Source organism: Musa acuminata, chromosome BXJ3-9, assembly GCF_036884655.1.
Source record: "Musa acuminata AAA Group cultivar baxijiao chromosome BXJ3-9, Cavendish_Baxijiao_AAA, whole genome shotgun sequence".
NCBI lineage: Eukaryota > Viridiplantae > Streptophyta > Magnoliopsida > Zingiberales > Musaceae > Musa > Musa acuminata.
Window position 1 is genome coordinate 2,420,691 of NC_088357.1, and position 17,340 is coordinate 2,438,030.

The 17,340-nt window shown below is 39.2% G+C and overlaps 2 protein-coding genes and 2 long non-coding RNA genes across 6 annotated transcripts; 3 read left to right on the forward strand and 1 right to left on the reverse strand.

The window, feature by feature from the left end:
- Nucleotides 1-569: 569 nt before the first annotated feature.
- Nucleotides 570-5,798, forward strand: LOC103996870 (mitochondrial uncoupling protein 1). Its single transcript, XM_009417909.3, has 9 exons — nt 570-787; nt 1,310-1,525; nt 1,621-1,699; nt 1,826-1,959; nt 2,034-2,132; nt 2,245-2,349; nt 3,039-3,113; nt 5,029-5,115; nt 5,465-5,798. Exons 1-9 carry the CDS (start codon nt 707-709, stop codon nt 5,498-5,500), a joined length of 912 nt encoding a protein of 303 aa, XP_009416184.2. The 5' UTR covers nt 570-706; the 3' UTR covers nt 5,501-5,798.
- A 573-nt stretch (nt 5,799-6,371) lies between these two features.
- Nucleotides 6,372-10,037, forward strand: LOC135649685 (uncharacterized). Its single transcript, XR_010501367.1, has 2 exons — nt 6,372-9,603; nt 9,711-10,037. It is a non-coding gene; the product is annotated as an uncharacterized LOC135649685 (long non-coding RNA).
- A 378-nt stretch (nt 10,038-10,415) lies between these two features.
- Nucleotides 10,416-13,119, reverse strand: LOC108951852 (uncharacterized). Its single transcript, XR_001976416.2, has 3 exons — nt 12,309-13,119; nt 11,446-11,553; nt 10,416-10,885 (listed from the first exon to the last, which is right to left on the reverse strand). It is a non-coding gene; the product is annotated as an uncharacterized LOC108951852 (long non-coding RNA).
- Nucleotides 13,120-13,742: 623 nt separating this feature from the next.
- Nucleotides 13,743-17,340, forward strand: LOC135649014 (uncharacterized). 3 transcript variants are annotated; one of them, XR_010501159.1, is made up of 3 exons: nt 13,743-14,042; nt 15,550-16,639; nt 17,034-17,340. XR_010501159.1 is itself a non-coding variant. In XM_065167106.1 (2 exons), the coding sequence occupies exon 2, from the start codon at nt 15,768-15,770 to the stop codon at nt 16,446-16,448; it is 681 nt and encodes a 226-aa protein (XP_065023178.1). In that variant the 5' UTR covers nt 13,743-14,042; nt 15,550-15,767; the 3' UTR covers nt 16,449-16,790. The 3 variants fall into 3 exon arrangements, 2 of the variants coding, with proteins under 2 accessions (XP_065023178.1, XP_065023179.1); XM_065167106.1 differs by lacking the exon at nt 17,034-17,340 and having other exon boundaries at nt 15,550-16,790; XM_065167107.1 differs by lacking the exons at nt 13,743-14,042; nt 17,034-17,340 and adding an exon at nt 15,083-15,106 and having other exon boundaries at nt 15,550-16,790.

Sequence of the window (17,340 nt, forward strand, 5' to 3'; positions counted from 1 at the left end):
TAATTCTTCATCAGGCAATCTTAATCAATCAATCAATCACGAGTACGTCGGGCTTGAATCCGACCCATCCGACTATATCTAATGCTTGATAAGCATCACATGACATAACCAGCTCATTGTCATGTACCTGACGTTTGTAACGTGTGGTCTTATTTCTCGGTTCCGTTCAAAGTACATGCGTGTAGCCCTTCATTTCGCATGGAGATTCACGTACCTAATTGTGCATCAGGCTGATTTGTTCGACTTCAAGTGGTCGCGCTCAACAACAAATATACGATCCTAATCGCATAGCACTGATCCGAAAGTATGGTCGACTCTCAAGTTGCCGAGCGCGAATAAAAGAGAGGAGAAAATTACCCACTGCGGTACCTTCGACCTATCCACAACCGGTCCCACTAGTTCACGAAGCGTTATCCAATTGAGGTGCGGGTATCGAGAAGCAGTTTGATCGCGTAAATAAAAGAATGACTCGGATGCGCATCAGCAAGTGCGGTGGCCAACTTGGTTACGCCTTTCCGCGTCGGAGGTGCCTTCCGACGCCAAATCCATCCTTTATTAATTGCCCTTCGTCTTTTCTTTTCTCGTTCCTCTTCCGAAGGGATCCCCTCTCTCCGATTTCTCATTCTCAGCACCTACCGACCCGATTCTTCATCCCCGAGCTCCGTCTTTCCGCCACCCTGAAGATCGCGGTGAGCCGGCGGCCGCAATGGGTGATCACGGCTCCAAGATCGAGATCTCCTTCGCCGGAAGGTTCGCTAGTAGCGCAATCGCCGCCTCCTTCGCGGAGGTAATCGCGATGACTCGCTTCTTCCGTCACTTACCCATCTCTCGTCGTTTTCTTCTGCTTCATTCTTGCAGTCGGTTGCCATCAAATGCGACCTCAATATGATCTCTTTCTTGAATATAGTGCTAATTTAGGGATCCAAGGACTTCTTGATCTTTTTGCGCTGCAGATTTTAGTGTGATCTTTTAGTATTAAAGTATCTGTAAGCACCATTCTGAGGTCCGTTACCGTTGTTACCATTATGCTGTTCATTGCTTCTGCTTCATGCTTGGAATCGTCTTGCCCTTAGATGTAATTCCCAACATTGTTTTGTTTCTTGAAATCAGTGATGATTTTTTGGGAAATAAGGGTTTCTGTTATTGTTGTATCGTTGTTGTTAGATATTAAATAGAAGGAACATACATTGTCACTGATACGCGAGTGTAAAAGCTTCACAAAACAACGATTTCCGTTACAGTAGAAATGGGAGATTTGTGAGGCCATCATCCTTTCTCATCGTCTTTATTTGTTTTGGGTCTGTTCCAGCTCTGCACTATCCCTCTTGACACTGCAAAAGTGAGACTTCAGCTGCAGAAGAAAGCTGCTACAGATGCAATGGCCATGCCAAAGTACAGCGGAATGCTGGGCACTGTTGCGACTATCGCACGGGAGGAAGGAATGACGGCACTTTGGAAAGGTATCGTACCTGGGCTGCACCGCCAATGTGTTTTTGGAGGGCTGCGGATTGGGATGTATGAACCTGTAAGTTTCAAAGCCTTCTGTCAGTTGATAAGTTGTTCTTATGTTCTTGGTATTCTGTGATTATTTAAGTTGTATTTTGCCCTTCTTCTTCGCAGGTTAAATCTTTCTATGTTGGTGAAAATTTTGTGGGAGATATTCCTTTGTCCAAGAAAATTCTTGCCGGGCTTACTACTGGTGGGTTATGTGTGAAAGTGTGAGAGTACCAATAAAAGAATTAAGAGACCTCAGACCTTATCGTATTTGCTCCAGTTCATTGCTTGACAACAATACACCCTAATTTAATTATTACCATTCAATTAGGTGCATTGGCGATAACAGTGGCAAATCCAACTGATCTTGTAAAAGTACGGCTTCAAGCTGAAGGGAAACTTCCACCTGGTGTGCCAAGACGTTATTCAGGAGCTCTGAATGCTTACTCCACAATAGTCAGACAGGTTGTCTTTCAAGAAGTTAATGCCTAATATTTCAAGTAATTTGCTAGCTGAACGTTTGCTTTTGTACAATCCAGGAAGGAGTTGGGGCGCTCTGGACTGGTCTTGGTCCTAATGTTGCACGGAATGCTATCATAAATGCTGCCGAGTTGGCTAGTTATGATCAAGTCAAACAGGTGAAAGCCCTTGTTCAATATCTCATTACAAAGGGCTCCTCGTTCTTTTATGTTTCACTTTCTTTTTTATATCATCAAATTTCAATTCAATTGTGCATTCTTTTTGATTCAGACAATTCTGAAAATCCCTGGATTCACAGATAACATCTTTACTCATCTTTTATCTGGCTTGGGTGCTGGTTTCTTTGCTGTTTGTATTGGTTCTCCCGTTGATGTGGTAAGTTTCTCAATCAGATACTTTTTTATCATAGTCTCCATTAATGGAAAAATCTGTTTGTAACAAACAGTTGGTTGAATAGTTTCATTTTTAAGAGAAAATTTTGTAGGCATCCTTTGCTCATAATTTAATAGAAGGTATAACAAAGTTGTACCTCAAGACTCCTCTAATACTTGGTAAAATTTTAAGCACGCTCTTCCTGTAATGCATGCTTTGAATATCAATATCTAATTATTAAAAGCAAAAACTCCAGTGCTACTTCTTACATAAAAGCACCCTTATCGATCGTGAACCAGATAGCTCATTGAGGATAGTGATTGATTGGAAATGTTTAGACCAAACTACTTTAAAATCTAGGGCTGTTTTCGTCACTGAGGATGCAATCATAGGATGAAATATAGATCATTGTCCTATAAGAAGGCTTAACATGGAACTAGATTAATATTAGGGATGGGATGGTCATTCTGTATTCTAGTTTATATATACTTTAAACCGACCTTAACTGTATCTTGGTTAAACAGATGACTATATAGGGAAAATGATGACCAGCTTGGCTGCTTGTTGTGTATACTTTGTAGCTGGCTACAAATTAAGAATTTCTTATCTTTGGTTTTGTGTTACTATACAAAATCAAAATATATATTCAGGGCCTTTTGTATGGCTGATGTTGTAGAAATGTCCTTTTTCAGGTGAAGTCAAGAATGATGGGAGATTCAGCCTATAAAAGCACACTCGATTGTTTTGTCAAGACGATGAAAAATGAAGTATGCTGAGTAACTATATTTATCTTTCATATTTATCAAAGCACATCTCTGCTCATTTTGCCCTTTATGGTGTAATTTCTTGTGCTGGATGATTGTTATGAGATAATATTTTAAGAGGGATTGTCTGAACTGCATGGGGGGTCAATTTCAGACCTTTTCGCTAGCAAGCTTCTAATGCCAGGCTCTAACAAAGAAATTACTATATCATCTCAGACTACTTTGGAATGCACTTCTCATGAGACATAGAGAATTTCATTATCTTCTGTCCATAGATGTAGTATGTTGTTTGGACAGGAGTGTCGAGAAAATTGGAGATAGAAATGTTATGATACCTGCCAACTCTAGTTAACCCATCAAGTAGGTTGTTACTAGACTTGTAGCTATTCTTTCTTTCTTTAAGTCATGATGAGTTATATTTGATGAAAAATTCACCGTAATGATGGTTGGTTGAGAAGCATGGTGTACGTCATGATTACCTTTTGTACTTTCCGTGATACCGATAGCTTTTGTCAGTAATTATGATCTGAAAAAAGATATCTCATATCTCTAGTGGTAGATAAGTGAATATTCTTTTATTGTCTTCTTTGAAGTTGAACTCCAATTTATGACTTCCATGTAGGATTCTGTTTATCTTATCTATTTAATGGTACTAGTTGAGCTTCCAGACAGATAGATGTACTAATATTGGCCAGTTGCTGACATGTAGAAGAGGGCTTTCAGCTTCTTTCCCTCTTTAGTTTAGGCATCAACATTCAGTTGCTTTCTTATGCATATGGCTCTGCTCATGATTCCCATGGCACCGCACTGATCTGGTGCTGAGAATTAAAATGTCAAAGTTCTTCTAAGACTTTCTAAATGATTTTTGCTGTTTTTATATATCTGAAACCATGTTTTTAGATACATATTTTTTCACTATCTGACAGAACATCTGGTTAGTCACTTCCATGTTTTAGGTGCCAAAAGTCACCTATGATTTGCATAATAAAGGTGTAGCAGGGCTCAATCAATTTATGCTATAATCAATTTATGGATTACATAAATGCTGCTTAAATACAGGTTTACATTTACCATGATGATGTTAGGTGTATCTCGTGTGTTCTTCTTTTTATTTTTTCTAAACCTGCTTGTACACTTATGCAATGACATCAAATATTCTGACTGCAATTAGGTCGTCATGTGCTTCAAACTGTGAGTTTTCTATTTCATTTTTGGCAAGATATATTAAACAAAGCAATGCTATCTATTAACTTGTACTTGGTAAGGGTATATAAGCACCATGAGAATTGAAGAAGAATCCAAGAAATTATCGATTCGTTTGGTTGAACTATTAAAGTAATGGCGAATGTCTTGAAGAGTTTTTAGGGCATGGTTAGTTATTTTGAGCCACTTGCCTTTTTTTTTTCTTTTCAATTGCTCCTTTTTAACAGAAATAAAGAAATTGTTACCTATAAATTTCGTTTATTTCTCATGATAATATCTGATTTTTTGCTTCTTTTACCAAACAGCACATGCAATTCAGCACATTTGATTCAACTACTAGATTTTCTTTGCAGTCACATCTGCAGCATTCAATCTATGCTTAAAACCTACATCAACATGGGATTCCTTTTTTTTAACGGAGTTCAATAACTCCAAAGCTTTTGATTGATGTACCTCATATATATTATTCATATCAGTGTTAATAAGAAACTTATTTTGTAGATATTTCTGTTAATGTGACAGTCTCAGGTGTTCTTTTATTATGTGTGGTACATGTATCTGCAAAATTATACTGAAAAACTTACGTGCAATAAATCAACTTGAGAGAGAGATATGATGGTCTATTTCACTCTGATCTTTGGCATATATATTCATGAAATGGTTATAAGGATATGACAAAGCTAACCAATGTGAAACAATGATCTTTTCTTTTCAGGGACCTTTGGCCTTTTATAAAGGATTTATTCCAAATTTTGGTCGTCTTGGATCATGGAATGTGATTATGTTCTTGACATTGGAGCAGGTAATTACGAATGCCACATTCGTAATTTATTGTTTATGCTACTACATTTTGCGATTCTGCACATCCAATCTTAAATGTTTGTATCTTAAATTTATGTATATCAATCGTCTGCTAGAAATGTTCTTATAGCTGATTGTTAATATTCATGTGTGATTTTACTTTTAAGTGGTGAGTACCGGGACTCAAAGAAACCTTCATTACATGATAGTCTACAGTTGTTAAACATCTTACAGGCAATTTCTTTAGAACTTCTCAAACATAATATTTTATGCTTATATACTATCTGCATCGACAAATACATGTTCTGACCCAAGATGTATTTACTTTCCTTGACATCATTTCTGTACAGGTCAAGAAGTTATTTGCAAGAGAAGTGCCATCTTAACATTTTCACATAATTCTCTGGTTTCTGTGCAATGAAAATAAGGCTTCTTCTTGAGGCAATTTTTGTAAATTAATGGGGTCTTGAGAAGAAAATTCATGGTCTTCCAGGAAGCTCCATCAAAATGCAAAATGATCCTCGGAATTAATCTCTCTTCTTTTGGAGAATGATAATTTCAGTAATTTTTACCTAGTTAATATTTTCTAATAAAACGAGTTCCTGTGCAAACTACCAGGCAAATCGTTTGTTGCAAACTGATCCCATATCATTTAATCCTAATACTTTGTTAATCGTTTACTCATGATGTGTATGTTCGGAACTGCTTTTTTGAGTATGAGGTTGGATGAAGCTTCATGTGGCAGATGATTTTGAGAGAGTTTATTTATCTATTACTCGATCCTAAGACATATCTTCATCCTTTAGATTCACTGTGTATTTAGTGAATTGTTTTATTGAGCACCATGTTGAACGGCATAAATGTGTATCTGCTAAACCGTCAGTGCGTAACCTGTTGTGAACTGTTTGCAAATGTGTATTACCTATGTGGACCGACAGGTTGATGTTCACTTGTAGATTGCAATATCAAAGTCCATTTGGCTATACGTGACATGGCGTCGTCTTCTGTCAGGTTAGGGAATTGGGTTGTCTCCACGGGGTATTCTGTTTATTCTTTTTCTTTTTTCACTTCCCATTTCTCTTGCTTTAGAAAATAGAAGACTACGGAATAAGTAGTGGGATCAGACGAATATACCATGTATAATACAAAACTATATATATATATATATATATATATATATATATATATATATATATATATATATATATATATATATATATATATATATATATATATATAAAGGACTGGTCAATTAGGCCTGCTGATGGCCCATTTCTAGCCCAGTAATAAGCACTGTCGTCCAAGTCCATTGGCAATTCAGCTGAATTAAATTCCTCGTTGGCGTCCGCACTTCCGGAAACTTCACCTCCAGGCTCTCTCTCTCTCTCTCTCTCTATATATATATATATATATATATCAATGGCGGTTACGAAGGCGCGGCCCCATTTCAGCTTTTGCGTCCTGTGGTTGAATCTTCGCACCGCGATGATCGAGGCAAAAGTGGGGAGGGTTACAGGCGATCGCACAAAAGGTGATGGTCATTCTGATGTATCTTTTCCTTTTCCAAGTTGTTGATTGTAGGTTCTTGGAGTAGAATATCATCGGTTTCTTCGATCTTTGGCAGCTTGATTCTTGTTCCATGGTTTTCGAGAAGCACTTCCAATCCTGTGATAATTTTCTTTGCTTCTTGTTGGTTTCCGATTCTTGAATCCAACGACAGACGATTCTGTCGATCTTTTGGCGGATGCTTGAATCCAGATGCCATTGTTTTCGTCGATCTTTTGGCGGCGTTATTCTTGTTCTATGGGTGTGTTTCTTGTTTCATGATTGTTCGTTCAGGAGGGGACTTTGATCCTGTTATGAATTTTCCGTTTGTTGTTGGTTGCGGATTCTTGAAGCCATTTGGCGGCGTGAAACTTGTTCTATGTGCGTGTTTCTTGTTTCGTGAATTTTCAGAAGGGGGTTCTGATCCTGTTTTGAATTTTCCGTTTGTTGTTGGTTGCGGATTCTTGAAGTCACTAGACATTTTCTTCAACGATCTTTTTGGCTGCGTGATTATTGTTCTGTGGTTTTCCAAGAAGGAATTCAGGTTCTGTCATAAAAGTATTTTTGTGCCGTCAGAGCGAGCGAGTTTAAACAGACGCGGTTCCGTCGACTAACATCTTCCTTTTGGCGTTCTAGTTCTCAGATGTTGAGAGTTTGCATCGTGAATTCTTGTTTTTGTTGTGTTCTGTAGGAAATAGAAATCCATGGTAGCCTTTCCCTCCCTCCTTTCCGATTCTTGATTGCCGGATCACGATTAGGCTACAACCAACCGTAAGTTCGCCTTTTATTTTTTGCCCACCATCAAAGCGTCGTGCAAATCGTGATGGCATGCAACAGCGAACACTAGTAAATGCAAACGCACGTCCGTACAATTCTCTAATGGGAGAACACGAATTTAATGCATTGTTTGCAAGGTTTGGGGAGCTACCGTGGTCATTTCACCCTCCTAGTGAACACGTTGGACAGGCTGTCTTCCTCCGCAAGGTTGGATGCGTTTGTATAGGTGCTAACGGGGCTTCACTGTTTTGGATGAAATTTCGAGTTGTAGGTTCGACCTACCATGTGGTCTTAGGAATTCTATCGACTTTAATGCCCCTAATAACTGACTCTTGTGCATGTGAACATGTCACTGGCAGTGGTACAAGGAGTTTGTCTACCATGAACTCTTTTTTGATCCAGCTATGTAGATCTTTTGCTGCGACCGAGCAAACTCTTCAACCTTTTTCTTTGAGAAAAAGGCTGTAATTCACTTATTCTGTTTGTGAAGTTGATGAATATGTCTTGCTTTGTTATAAATAAGCTATAGGCTGCTGAAACTAATCTCGGTTGATCAACTTTACTGACACTGTTTAGTTTATACGAGTCATTTCAGATGCATCATTTAAGAAAGTTCAAAGTCATTTAGGATCATTGTATTACTTCTTGCGTCTATTGCCATTGGTTTATATCAGTTGAACAGGTATTTGCCTCGTTTTCATTCTCCATGCACGCCATGTATGTAGGTCGCTGTATCAGTATGATAGAGCTAGAGGCTTTCTCAAGATCTATATTTTTTAGAAATATGTCATAACAGCAGTTTGTCATCACAATCTGTGTGTGGATAGTAACCAGGATCAAATGATCCCGTTAAAAATCCTGGACATATATGTCACTGGCTTGACTTAAGGAATTGATTTCAATTGGCCAACTTAAGAAGCATATTTCAAGTGGAGGAAAAAGTGTGATAAGTTGCCTTTTTATATGTTTGATGTAGCTTAGCTCACCTTTGATCTCCTATTCTTTCTGGGTTTAGATTGTTATTGCCTAGTGCACTGAGCTTTTTGCTTCTTTTTTTTTTTGTTCATTTTCAAGTACTTTTGCAATTTGTCTTTATATTTCTGATTCCGTACACACAGAACTGCTGCTCCTGCCATTTCCGGCATGTTTTTATTTAAATTAACTTTATTGGCATGAATTACGGATTTAGGAGATATATGCAAGGGGTATGCCCTCCCTATCTTTCTTTCTGGCATTACTTTTGTCCAATATAAGCATCTCCACATACGGCTGTCATGATATGCATTTACTGTTTCTATTTATATTCTTAGCTTTTATATAATTTTCCTTGAGATGAATCTGTATAGACAGTTTCAACAGTGATTCAGTGTCGGAACCAGGCGATGAGTTTTATGTGTGCCCAACATTCATAGTTAAACCATGTGCTGTCATAAGCCTCTTTATTCTGGTTTTGAGAATTGTGGTGATTTTTCATGAGAGTAGGTAGTTAAGAGGAAAGAAAAGCCAAATTGTCGTTGAATCTTATGGGCCTTATGAGGTAGGTGTTTAATTATTCTTACTGCTATCACTATCAATGTCACTATTTTTTTATATATTATGTGTTGTTGTCATAGTATTATTATCATTGTTGATGTATATACATATGTATATATATATACACATATATATAAATACACATACACACATATATATATATATATATATATATATTGCACGTTTATTATTATTTTTGCTTGCTGGAGGATTTGAGACTATATGCTTGTTTGCTCCTCGTTTCTGCAAAACGTCAGGCCTTAACTGTCTCTGACGTAATTTGGTGTGAGAACCAGTAGTTTTGTTTTTATTGCTTATTTTTTCAGGTTTCTGCAAGCATGCATGGGATAGCAACATTTGGGGATACTGTCTGTGGTATTAATTTATAATGGTTTTCAGTGCTAGTCGATATGTAGAAATGTAAAAAAAACTAGTTTTGTTGCCTTCTTTCCAACTAGTTCTGTCCTCTTTAACTCGGCAGCGCATAAAAAATGTAATTAGATGAAGCCAGCCCAGGACAGATTTCATTTTATCATAGGACAGACATTAAAAAGATGAGATGATGCTATCCCAAGTGATGCCAAATTGGAGGCAACGGCAGGACAACGATGAGATTAGAATGCTAATTCCGAAGGTATCGTAGACAAACGAATCGTGGATGAAATTTGCAGTCTTCTCTACCGGTTCTTTATTTTATTTTATTTTTGTCTGATTTTTGCATTGAAATTCTTTTGTCAGCAGATGTGTGTCGGCGCTCTATTGCTGCGAATTTTTGCATTGAAATTCATTCGAAGAGAAAAACGTACGGAGAAAAGCAAAGGAAAGTATATGCAACTAAAGATTGCTAAGAAGCTTCCAGGGCAAGCCTAAGAATGATTTGCGGTGCAAGTGTAGGACGCAATTAAAGTAGTTGGCCCCAACAATTTCAGCTGGATTTGCAACGATCATAAGAAAAAAACACCAAAATGTGTCAGCATGCCAAGAAAATTGACCGAGGTAGGCCAAGAAAATATGTTTGTACGCAAGCGTTATAAACATTTTAAATACAAACATTGTGATTCTACTCCATTCCCCTACAACGATTATATATATATATATATATATATATATATATATATATATATATATAATATAATATGTGTGTGTTTATGTGCGTGCATAAGTATGCACAATTAAAATATGAAAGTAAAATACATTGAGCTTGTAAACAAAATCAGAATGTCTGCTTATCAATGTCTTCAATGGTCCTGATAAAAGGTTTTTTTTTTTTGATAGAAGTTTATAGCTGTGCCCATTTCACTAACGCCTCACTGTGTGATCGATACAAGAAAAGAGTCCTGAGGCAAATTTGAGGGAAAAATCTAGGTCAGGAGAGCAATAACAAAAACATCATGGCACAACAACAACAATCTAGGTCAGGTGTAATAAAAACTATTAAACCTTGTTACACCGCAAGCCCCACTCAAGCCAATCCCCTCGTCATTAAACAGCAACCACATCAGTTCTAATGTTGTTACAGACATTAAAGTTAAACAAATATGTTACAGACACCAAAACCCTTTAAAGTTGTAATGTTAAACAAATCGTGTTGTAATGTTAAACAAATATGAACGTTTCCACATAAAAGCCTAAAGCCCCAGAAAGCATATATCATATGTGCAGTTTTATGTACTGATAGTGCATTCGGTAATTTGTCCTCTTGTCACTATTCACAGCCACCTCAACGTCAAGATCAACGTATCAGATCACACCCCTGCATTCGGTAATTTGTCCTCTTGTCACTATTCACTGCATTCGGTAATTTGTCCTCTTGTCACTATTCACAGCTTCCTCTCTCTCTCTCTCTCTCTCTGATATGCATATAATGTTAACCATGCAAGTTCACGCATGCATTATAATTGGTTCCCTATTTAATCCTGATGTTCATAAAGCAAAAGAATTAATGAGTTAGAAAGGGACAAACTAGCAAGTAGCACTTGTAGCTATACAAAAAGAAAGAATGTCTGATACATATGCAAAAAACAGACCAAATACTGGTACAAGTGCAATAGCACACCAGTTAAATCATCTTACTAAATCGTACTAAGGTGTCCTCTCTTTATAACATATATAATATAACTTATTTAGGCCAGAAATCGTTTTCCCAGATAATTTCTTTGGGACCTACATGGATGGATGTAAACCGGCTCAAGACCATTCATTTCTCTTTATCATTATTATTTGATACAGCAATGATTACCAACAAAGAAATGCTTAAATATCTTTTGAAGTGTCTGAGTAGGCAATAAAAGGAAGAATAATTGTATGACTGGCAAACAAAACTTATAATATCACTAAGTAATATCATTAAGTGCCACAACAAATGCATTTATGTTTCAATAATTTAACATGGCAAAAATATCTGACAAGACACTACATCAAGCCTCCGAAACTTCTGTGAAATTGAAAATTTTAAAGAGCTTGGAGTAGAAAGTACCTCAAGCCAATCTTCAGAAACCTCTTCTTGGCCCTTCTTAGAGATATGTTGCTTACATAAGCCACATCAGTCTTCCCAAATCTCCATTCCCAGAAGAGCATTTTTCTCCTGCAGTGACATGTCCCACATTAATTTTCAAGCTAAAATAATGATGATAAGACCACTGATCCGCTCGAGCTCTTGCAACTATAGGAGACAATTTGGTGCCCAAAGGACAGTAACTATGTTAGGAAGATATCTAAAATACAATCAGATGATAACCAGAAAAGCTTAGAAATAAGAAATAAAGTCGACAAGTTTTCAGGTTCACCATAAATAGTTGAAATAAAGAACGGGAGCAAATTAAACTGCGTCGGTTCAGCGTTATGGATCTAGAACTGAATCATGACCAAAAGTTAATCATGGCATATCATTATCAACTTCATTTTGGAATAACGTACAAAGTTAGGCTAGATTCCAAATAATATACAATAACATTCCCCAAAACATTGACTCAGCATTATACTTAGTCAAACATTAGAGGCTGCAATATTTTGGTAACTTCCACCTCTTTCACACAAGAACAAGAATACATGAACGGCAAGTCAACAGGAGAGTGATAAAGTCCAGAAACACTTCTTTATTGTAAAGAAGCTCATTGCCTGACGTGAGCATCAACATGTTTTGCATATAACATGTGCAATCCAATGAATGGTGAATGGTGAATGGTGAAAGAGCAATCAGTCAACCATACATTTCAAGCTAACAATCTATGTAGACACTATAGTCCACACCATGTTGATTGACATCATCAGTTTTTTGTTATATCACCCAAAACCCTAATTCGATTTATTAATTCATGAGGTAGTATAAGAAACAATTACCTGAACGATGCCATGGGCTCTGGAGAGCAGACCGATGGCCACAGACATCACCATGTGATCGGCATTGCAGAGGGCAAGGCCAGCCAAAGAAAAGGAAACCACCTTAAACCTCTTCCAAGAAGTAGCTGGAGGTTGAAGAAGCTCCGGCTTCTTTAAAGAACATACATAGTTTAAAGAAACTCCGGCTTCGCGGGTGGTTATCTTCCAAAAACTCATTAAAGAACACCTTAAACCTCCTCCAAGAACTCGCTGGAGGCGCCGTTCTTGAACGAAACCCTTGAGAGAGGAAATAAAAGTTTAGGAAGCGCAGGAATCCGAGATCCTCTCGGGCATTTGGAAATGAAACCTCTTCCAAGAACCTGGTGGGGTTCGAACTCCGGCTCCGTGGCTCGTTCTCGTCCAAGAACTCGTCGGAAGCGCCGTTCATGAACGAAACATTAGCGGGAACAGAGGAAGTTGCGATGCATAGGAACCAAAAACCCCATCGGGCGCGACGATTCGTTCTCTTCCAAGAACCACCCTCCCTGATGCGAGGAACCCGGAGAAGCTCAGGCTCCCGCCGCTCGATCCCTTCCAAGAACCCGCTGGAAGAGCCATTCTTGAACGAAACCCTCTACCCGGAGGAGAGAAGAGCTTGGGAAGTGTCGGATACCCTCGACGATTTGGGATCCCTCGAGACCCTCGCGAGCGATGGATGCAGGATCGGACGGGAGATGGCCCGAGAGATGGAAATGGGTTTCAGTCGTCGCGAGAGATCGACTGAAACCTATTACCGGCCATCTCCCATCCAATCCTTCGCTCGCGAGCGAAACCCATCTCCGACGAAAGTTGAAATAATGATCCGAAACTGACACTGGAAAGAGCGGCAATATATATATATATATATAGAGAGAGAGAGAGAGAGAGAGAGTGAGTGGCGGATGAGTTGGCGCCCAAAGGGTGAGTTCAAAATTTGAATATTTTCTCATTTATATTTGATTTATGAATTTTATTTGGCAGTTCCTCCCCTGCAAGCATTAGAAGCGTCGACGTCTCGGTTTGTTACGTACTCATCGCTAATAGGCGCTAAACCATTAGACTCGATCATACTACGTCTTGAGCTCATTTGTTGAAATGATTTCCGCGTAGCCAAAGAGGCCGCCCGACTTAATAAGTTGGCGCCTAGTTTCCCATTTCCACAAACACCTGATGGGCCATTCCTATTTCCTCCCGAGTTAAACCAGATTCCACAACATGAAACCTGGATTGGCATGGAATTCCAAGAACTGTGACTCCAAGACAATGGAACAAACACGTCTCTGCTCGTCACCAAGCTCGCCTTCCTCCTCGGCGATCAAGAACGCTCGAGGACGTTACACGTGAGTTCCTCCTGTCTCCGCTTCCCGACACTTTCTTCGCCACTAAGTACGTGATCCGTTAGGCCCGAGCCAGTGTTACTGAAGGCCTAGCCTGGCCCGTCAAGGCCCAAGCTCGGACGTTTGACAGCGCTGTCCCTTTTCTCTCCGATCCCACTCCGCCGGCCGCCTCGGAGCGTACCACCGTTGCCTCCTCGTCTTCCTCCTATTTATACCTCCTTCACTGCCAGCCGGTCTGGGTGGGAGTGGTCCGAATCGCCCAAACTCGCTGCTATAAGTCGAAAGCAGACCTCCTTCCCTCCCTCCTCCTGCTTTGATCATCAGAAGATCACTATATCTCCAGATCTGAGGCGGTTTGGAGTCGATACCGGTCCGAAAGGTAAGTCTTTCTTCTTCCTTTTCTACAGTATTAGAGTCTCTGACGAGCAATTTGTGATCAAAGAATGGCTTTTTGAGCTTCCTTTTAGCAAAGATCAAAATGTGTTCTTTCGGAGATCTGCTGTTATATCTCTTCCTCAAATCTGACGATCGAGAGATACCTAATTCACCATGACTTCATGCGGTCGCGGCCCGGGCGCCCGCCCGATTGAACTCAGGCCACCCCAGCCACAAACCCCCGCGGCGGCGTATTTCTCTCCATAGGCGAACGGCGGCAGTCTCTCTCTCTCTCTCCCGGCGATCCCTTTACCTTCCCTCTTCAGCTCCCTATTTCCCGACATAATCCTCCCCCTCCCTTCTCCTCCCTACCCCCGCCCCCAGTTCATCGCAAACCCCCCTTCCCCGATCCTTCCTCCCTCTTCCCCCTTTCGTCGCAGCTCCCCCCTCTTTCCCGACACCATCCTCCCCCTCCATCTTCCCCACGCGCGCCCCTCCCTCCCGCGGGCGCCGATCATGACAACCCCCGTCTCCCTCCTCCTCCCCGATAGCTACACCCCTCTTCGCCTTCTCTCTGTATCCTCCCATCCCCCTCCCTGATAACCTGCTACCCTCCAACCAACAGTCATCCGCATGCTCCCCTCTTCTTTTTCTGGTTGCCTCTTCCTCCTCTTGTTAGATTTTTAACGTTAATCTTCTTCTTTTGTTTTCTCATTTTGTCATTTTTATTATTAGATTTGCACAATATATTACTTTGGTACTATAAATGAATGTAATTTAATATTTTGATGGTGATATTTGAAATATAAAGTGCTATAGAACTATGTAATTTCTCAATTTTATTTTTGTGATCATATTTTTCCTTAATTATATATTTTTTAAAAATTTTAATATTTATGATCATCTCGCTTTGCTCATGCATTTTGGCACCTTTTAGCTCTTAGCGTCTTTCACTACACAGTGTTATCATGAGATTCATGATGTATACAGTAGTTCAGATGCAAATGAAAAGTGGAAAGGCGATTGTGAAGAAAAGTTGTGTTTGTTCTGTGGAATTTATTTGCTGAGGTAATTATATGTACGTCCATTGCTCTTGGATAGTCTTTCCTTTCTGTATATTCTCTATAAATCATCCACCATCCCAAAGTATATGTTCTACAATATTGATGCTAACTAGCTGGTCTCTCAGAATTATGCACATTGTTGTTCTATCATTCTGCTTTCAGTATTAATTAGTAGTCCAATCCGTGAAGTAGATTGTTGTTGGACATTCTTCAGTGCTATTTGTAATTTCAAGCGCCTATTTTCACTCTCATAGCATCTCTGTTAAGGTGGCATTATACTTTTGGATATTGTTTCTGTTAGCTTTTGCCACTTCTGCATTTTTTAGTCTCCTTTTCCATTGAACTTTCTGAAGTGTCATTATATTTATACTTTTCACATTTTTTTTACTATGTGATCTATAATCTTGCACAAAGTAACTGGAAATCCTGTTGTCAATGTACTTTCAGCATTGTAGTCCAAGCATATAAAGGCTATTAAGCTGACACATATTCGGATGATTTGGTGGACTTCAAGGATGCAAGTGTTTGATCTTCATTAAAGAAGTATTGATGGTATCCAATATAAATTAAAGAAAACTTTTCCATCGTCAAGGAGGAACAGCATAATTCTCAAATGTTATTGGCAATCAGGATGGAGAAGTTTCAGAGAGTTCCAATTCTCTTGAATGAAAAATTCAGAATACATTTCTCAAACAGAGTTGTTTAAACAAGTACATCATATATCGCTAACATTGGACTTCATGGATGCATTATATAAGAAATGGAGAAGAAGATGCCTTTCAAGGATTTCAGTCTATCTGATGTGTTTACTTGCCCCTATTCTGTGCTTGCTTTGTTTAATTAATTCAGAACTCCCTGAGGTGTCACTCAGCAACAGTGTCATGGGATCACCCAGGAACTTGACATTCACGAAGACAGTGGAGGGAGTAGGACTTGGGGAACTTGGGGACATGATGGTCGCAATGTTGCCCGATGATCTTGCATTTACCATATTTGTTCCGTCAGAGGAGGCCTTCGGGCGTTTGCTAAAACTGAGATCCCATGACAGCTTGAGCAAGGATAGACTAAATGAGACGTATGCGGTCGTCTCTCGTGTAATGGGGTTTTCTGCAGTTCCTCAACATATACCATCTAAAGTAATTCCTTTGCACAAGGAGATGACATTTGAATCTGTATCAGGATTCAGATTATATGCTTGGAAAGATTTAGATGGAACGCTGGTTGTGAACGGCATTAGATCAGAAGTTGTTGATATCAGAAAAGCTGAAATCATTGTGCATAAAATGGATGGTGTGCTCATGGATGCTGAGTTTGAGCAGTCATTCCCACCGGATTATGAGGACTGACATTTCGTCGAAATATGTCCAAATACCATCTAGTACTTGATATGATTAGTGTTTTTTCTGCTATTTAATGATATTCCATTCATTATCAGCTCCTTGTATTGGTAAAGATTATGTGAATTATCAGTCTGTCTTCTCCAAAGGGGAAGACACGAACCGACCTAATTCACTCCATGTTAAAGTCCTCTGCTAAGGTAAGTTAAATCTTTCAAAAACAGAGAGGGTTAACAGAGGTTCCTTCGGAGGAATTCCTTTCTGTGGTGTTAAATTATTTTCAATTCGTTTGTTAAAATTGTTTTTCGTATTTGGATTGTCGGAAGAATACTTTTTGTATTGATTTGATGATGACGGAACAGCTAAGATGATCAAACTAGAAACATTTGTTGCATGATATGTAATCAATCACGCATCTAACATGACACTGGGGTCTTATGTATTCATCATTCATGTTTTTTTATGGTATCAAAGCACGTTAATAGATTGAGCTCTTTCCTAGCATCATGCATTTGGGATTGCCCATCATCCAAATCTAAATCTAAATCTTTTAAGTTTGAATCATGCATTTGGATATCACCATCGGTGCTGCAGGACACCAAGTATGCGGTTGTTGATGATGTGTTACCGTATGGGACCGTGGTGCCGGCCAGTTCCACCGTGGCGTGCTCCATCTACTTGGTGGGGAGAATGGAGACGATCTGGGGTAAAGACTACAGGGAGTTCCGGCCGAGAGGTGGCTGTCCTACTCTGGTATTCCTCCACAATCCTACTCTGTAATTGTCCGTTCATCTATTTGTTTAGTCGCATTTTGTTGGATATCGAACAGAAGTCTCTTCTTCCTTGGGATCATGTACCGAGAGAAATGATACTATATACTTCAGTTGTCAGCTTCATCTAC

What these genes read in the sequence shown, in the direction of transcription:
- LOC103996870 (XM_009417909.3), top strand. Translation starts at nt 707, where the DNA reads ATGGGTGATCACGGCTCCAAGATCGAGATCTCCTTCGCCGGAAGGTTC. An exon ending in TCGCCGCCTCCTTCGCGGAG is followed by an intron (nt 788 to 1,309) that starts GTAATCGCGATG and finishes GGTCTGTTCCAG; the next exon opens with CTCTGCACTATCCCTCTTGA. An exon ending in TCTTGCCGGGCTTACTACTG is followed by an intron (nt 1,700 to 1,825) that starts GTGGGTTATGTG and finishes CCATTCAATTAG; the next exon opens with GTGCATTGGCGATAACAGTG.
- LOC135649014 (XM_065167106.1), top strand. Translation starts at nt 15,768, where the DNA reads ATGAAAAATTCAGAATACATTTCTCAAACAGAGTTGTTTAAACAAGTA.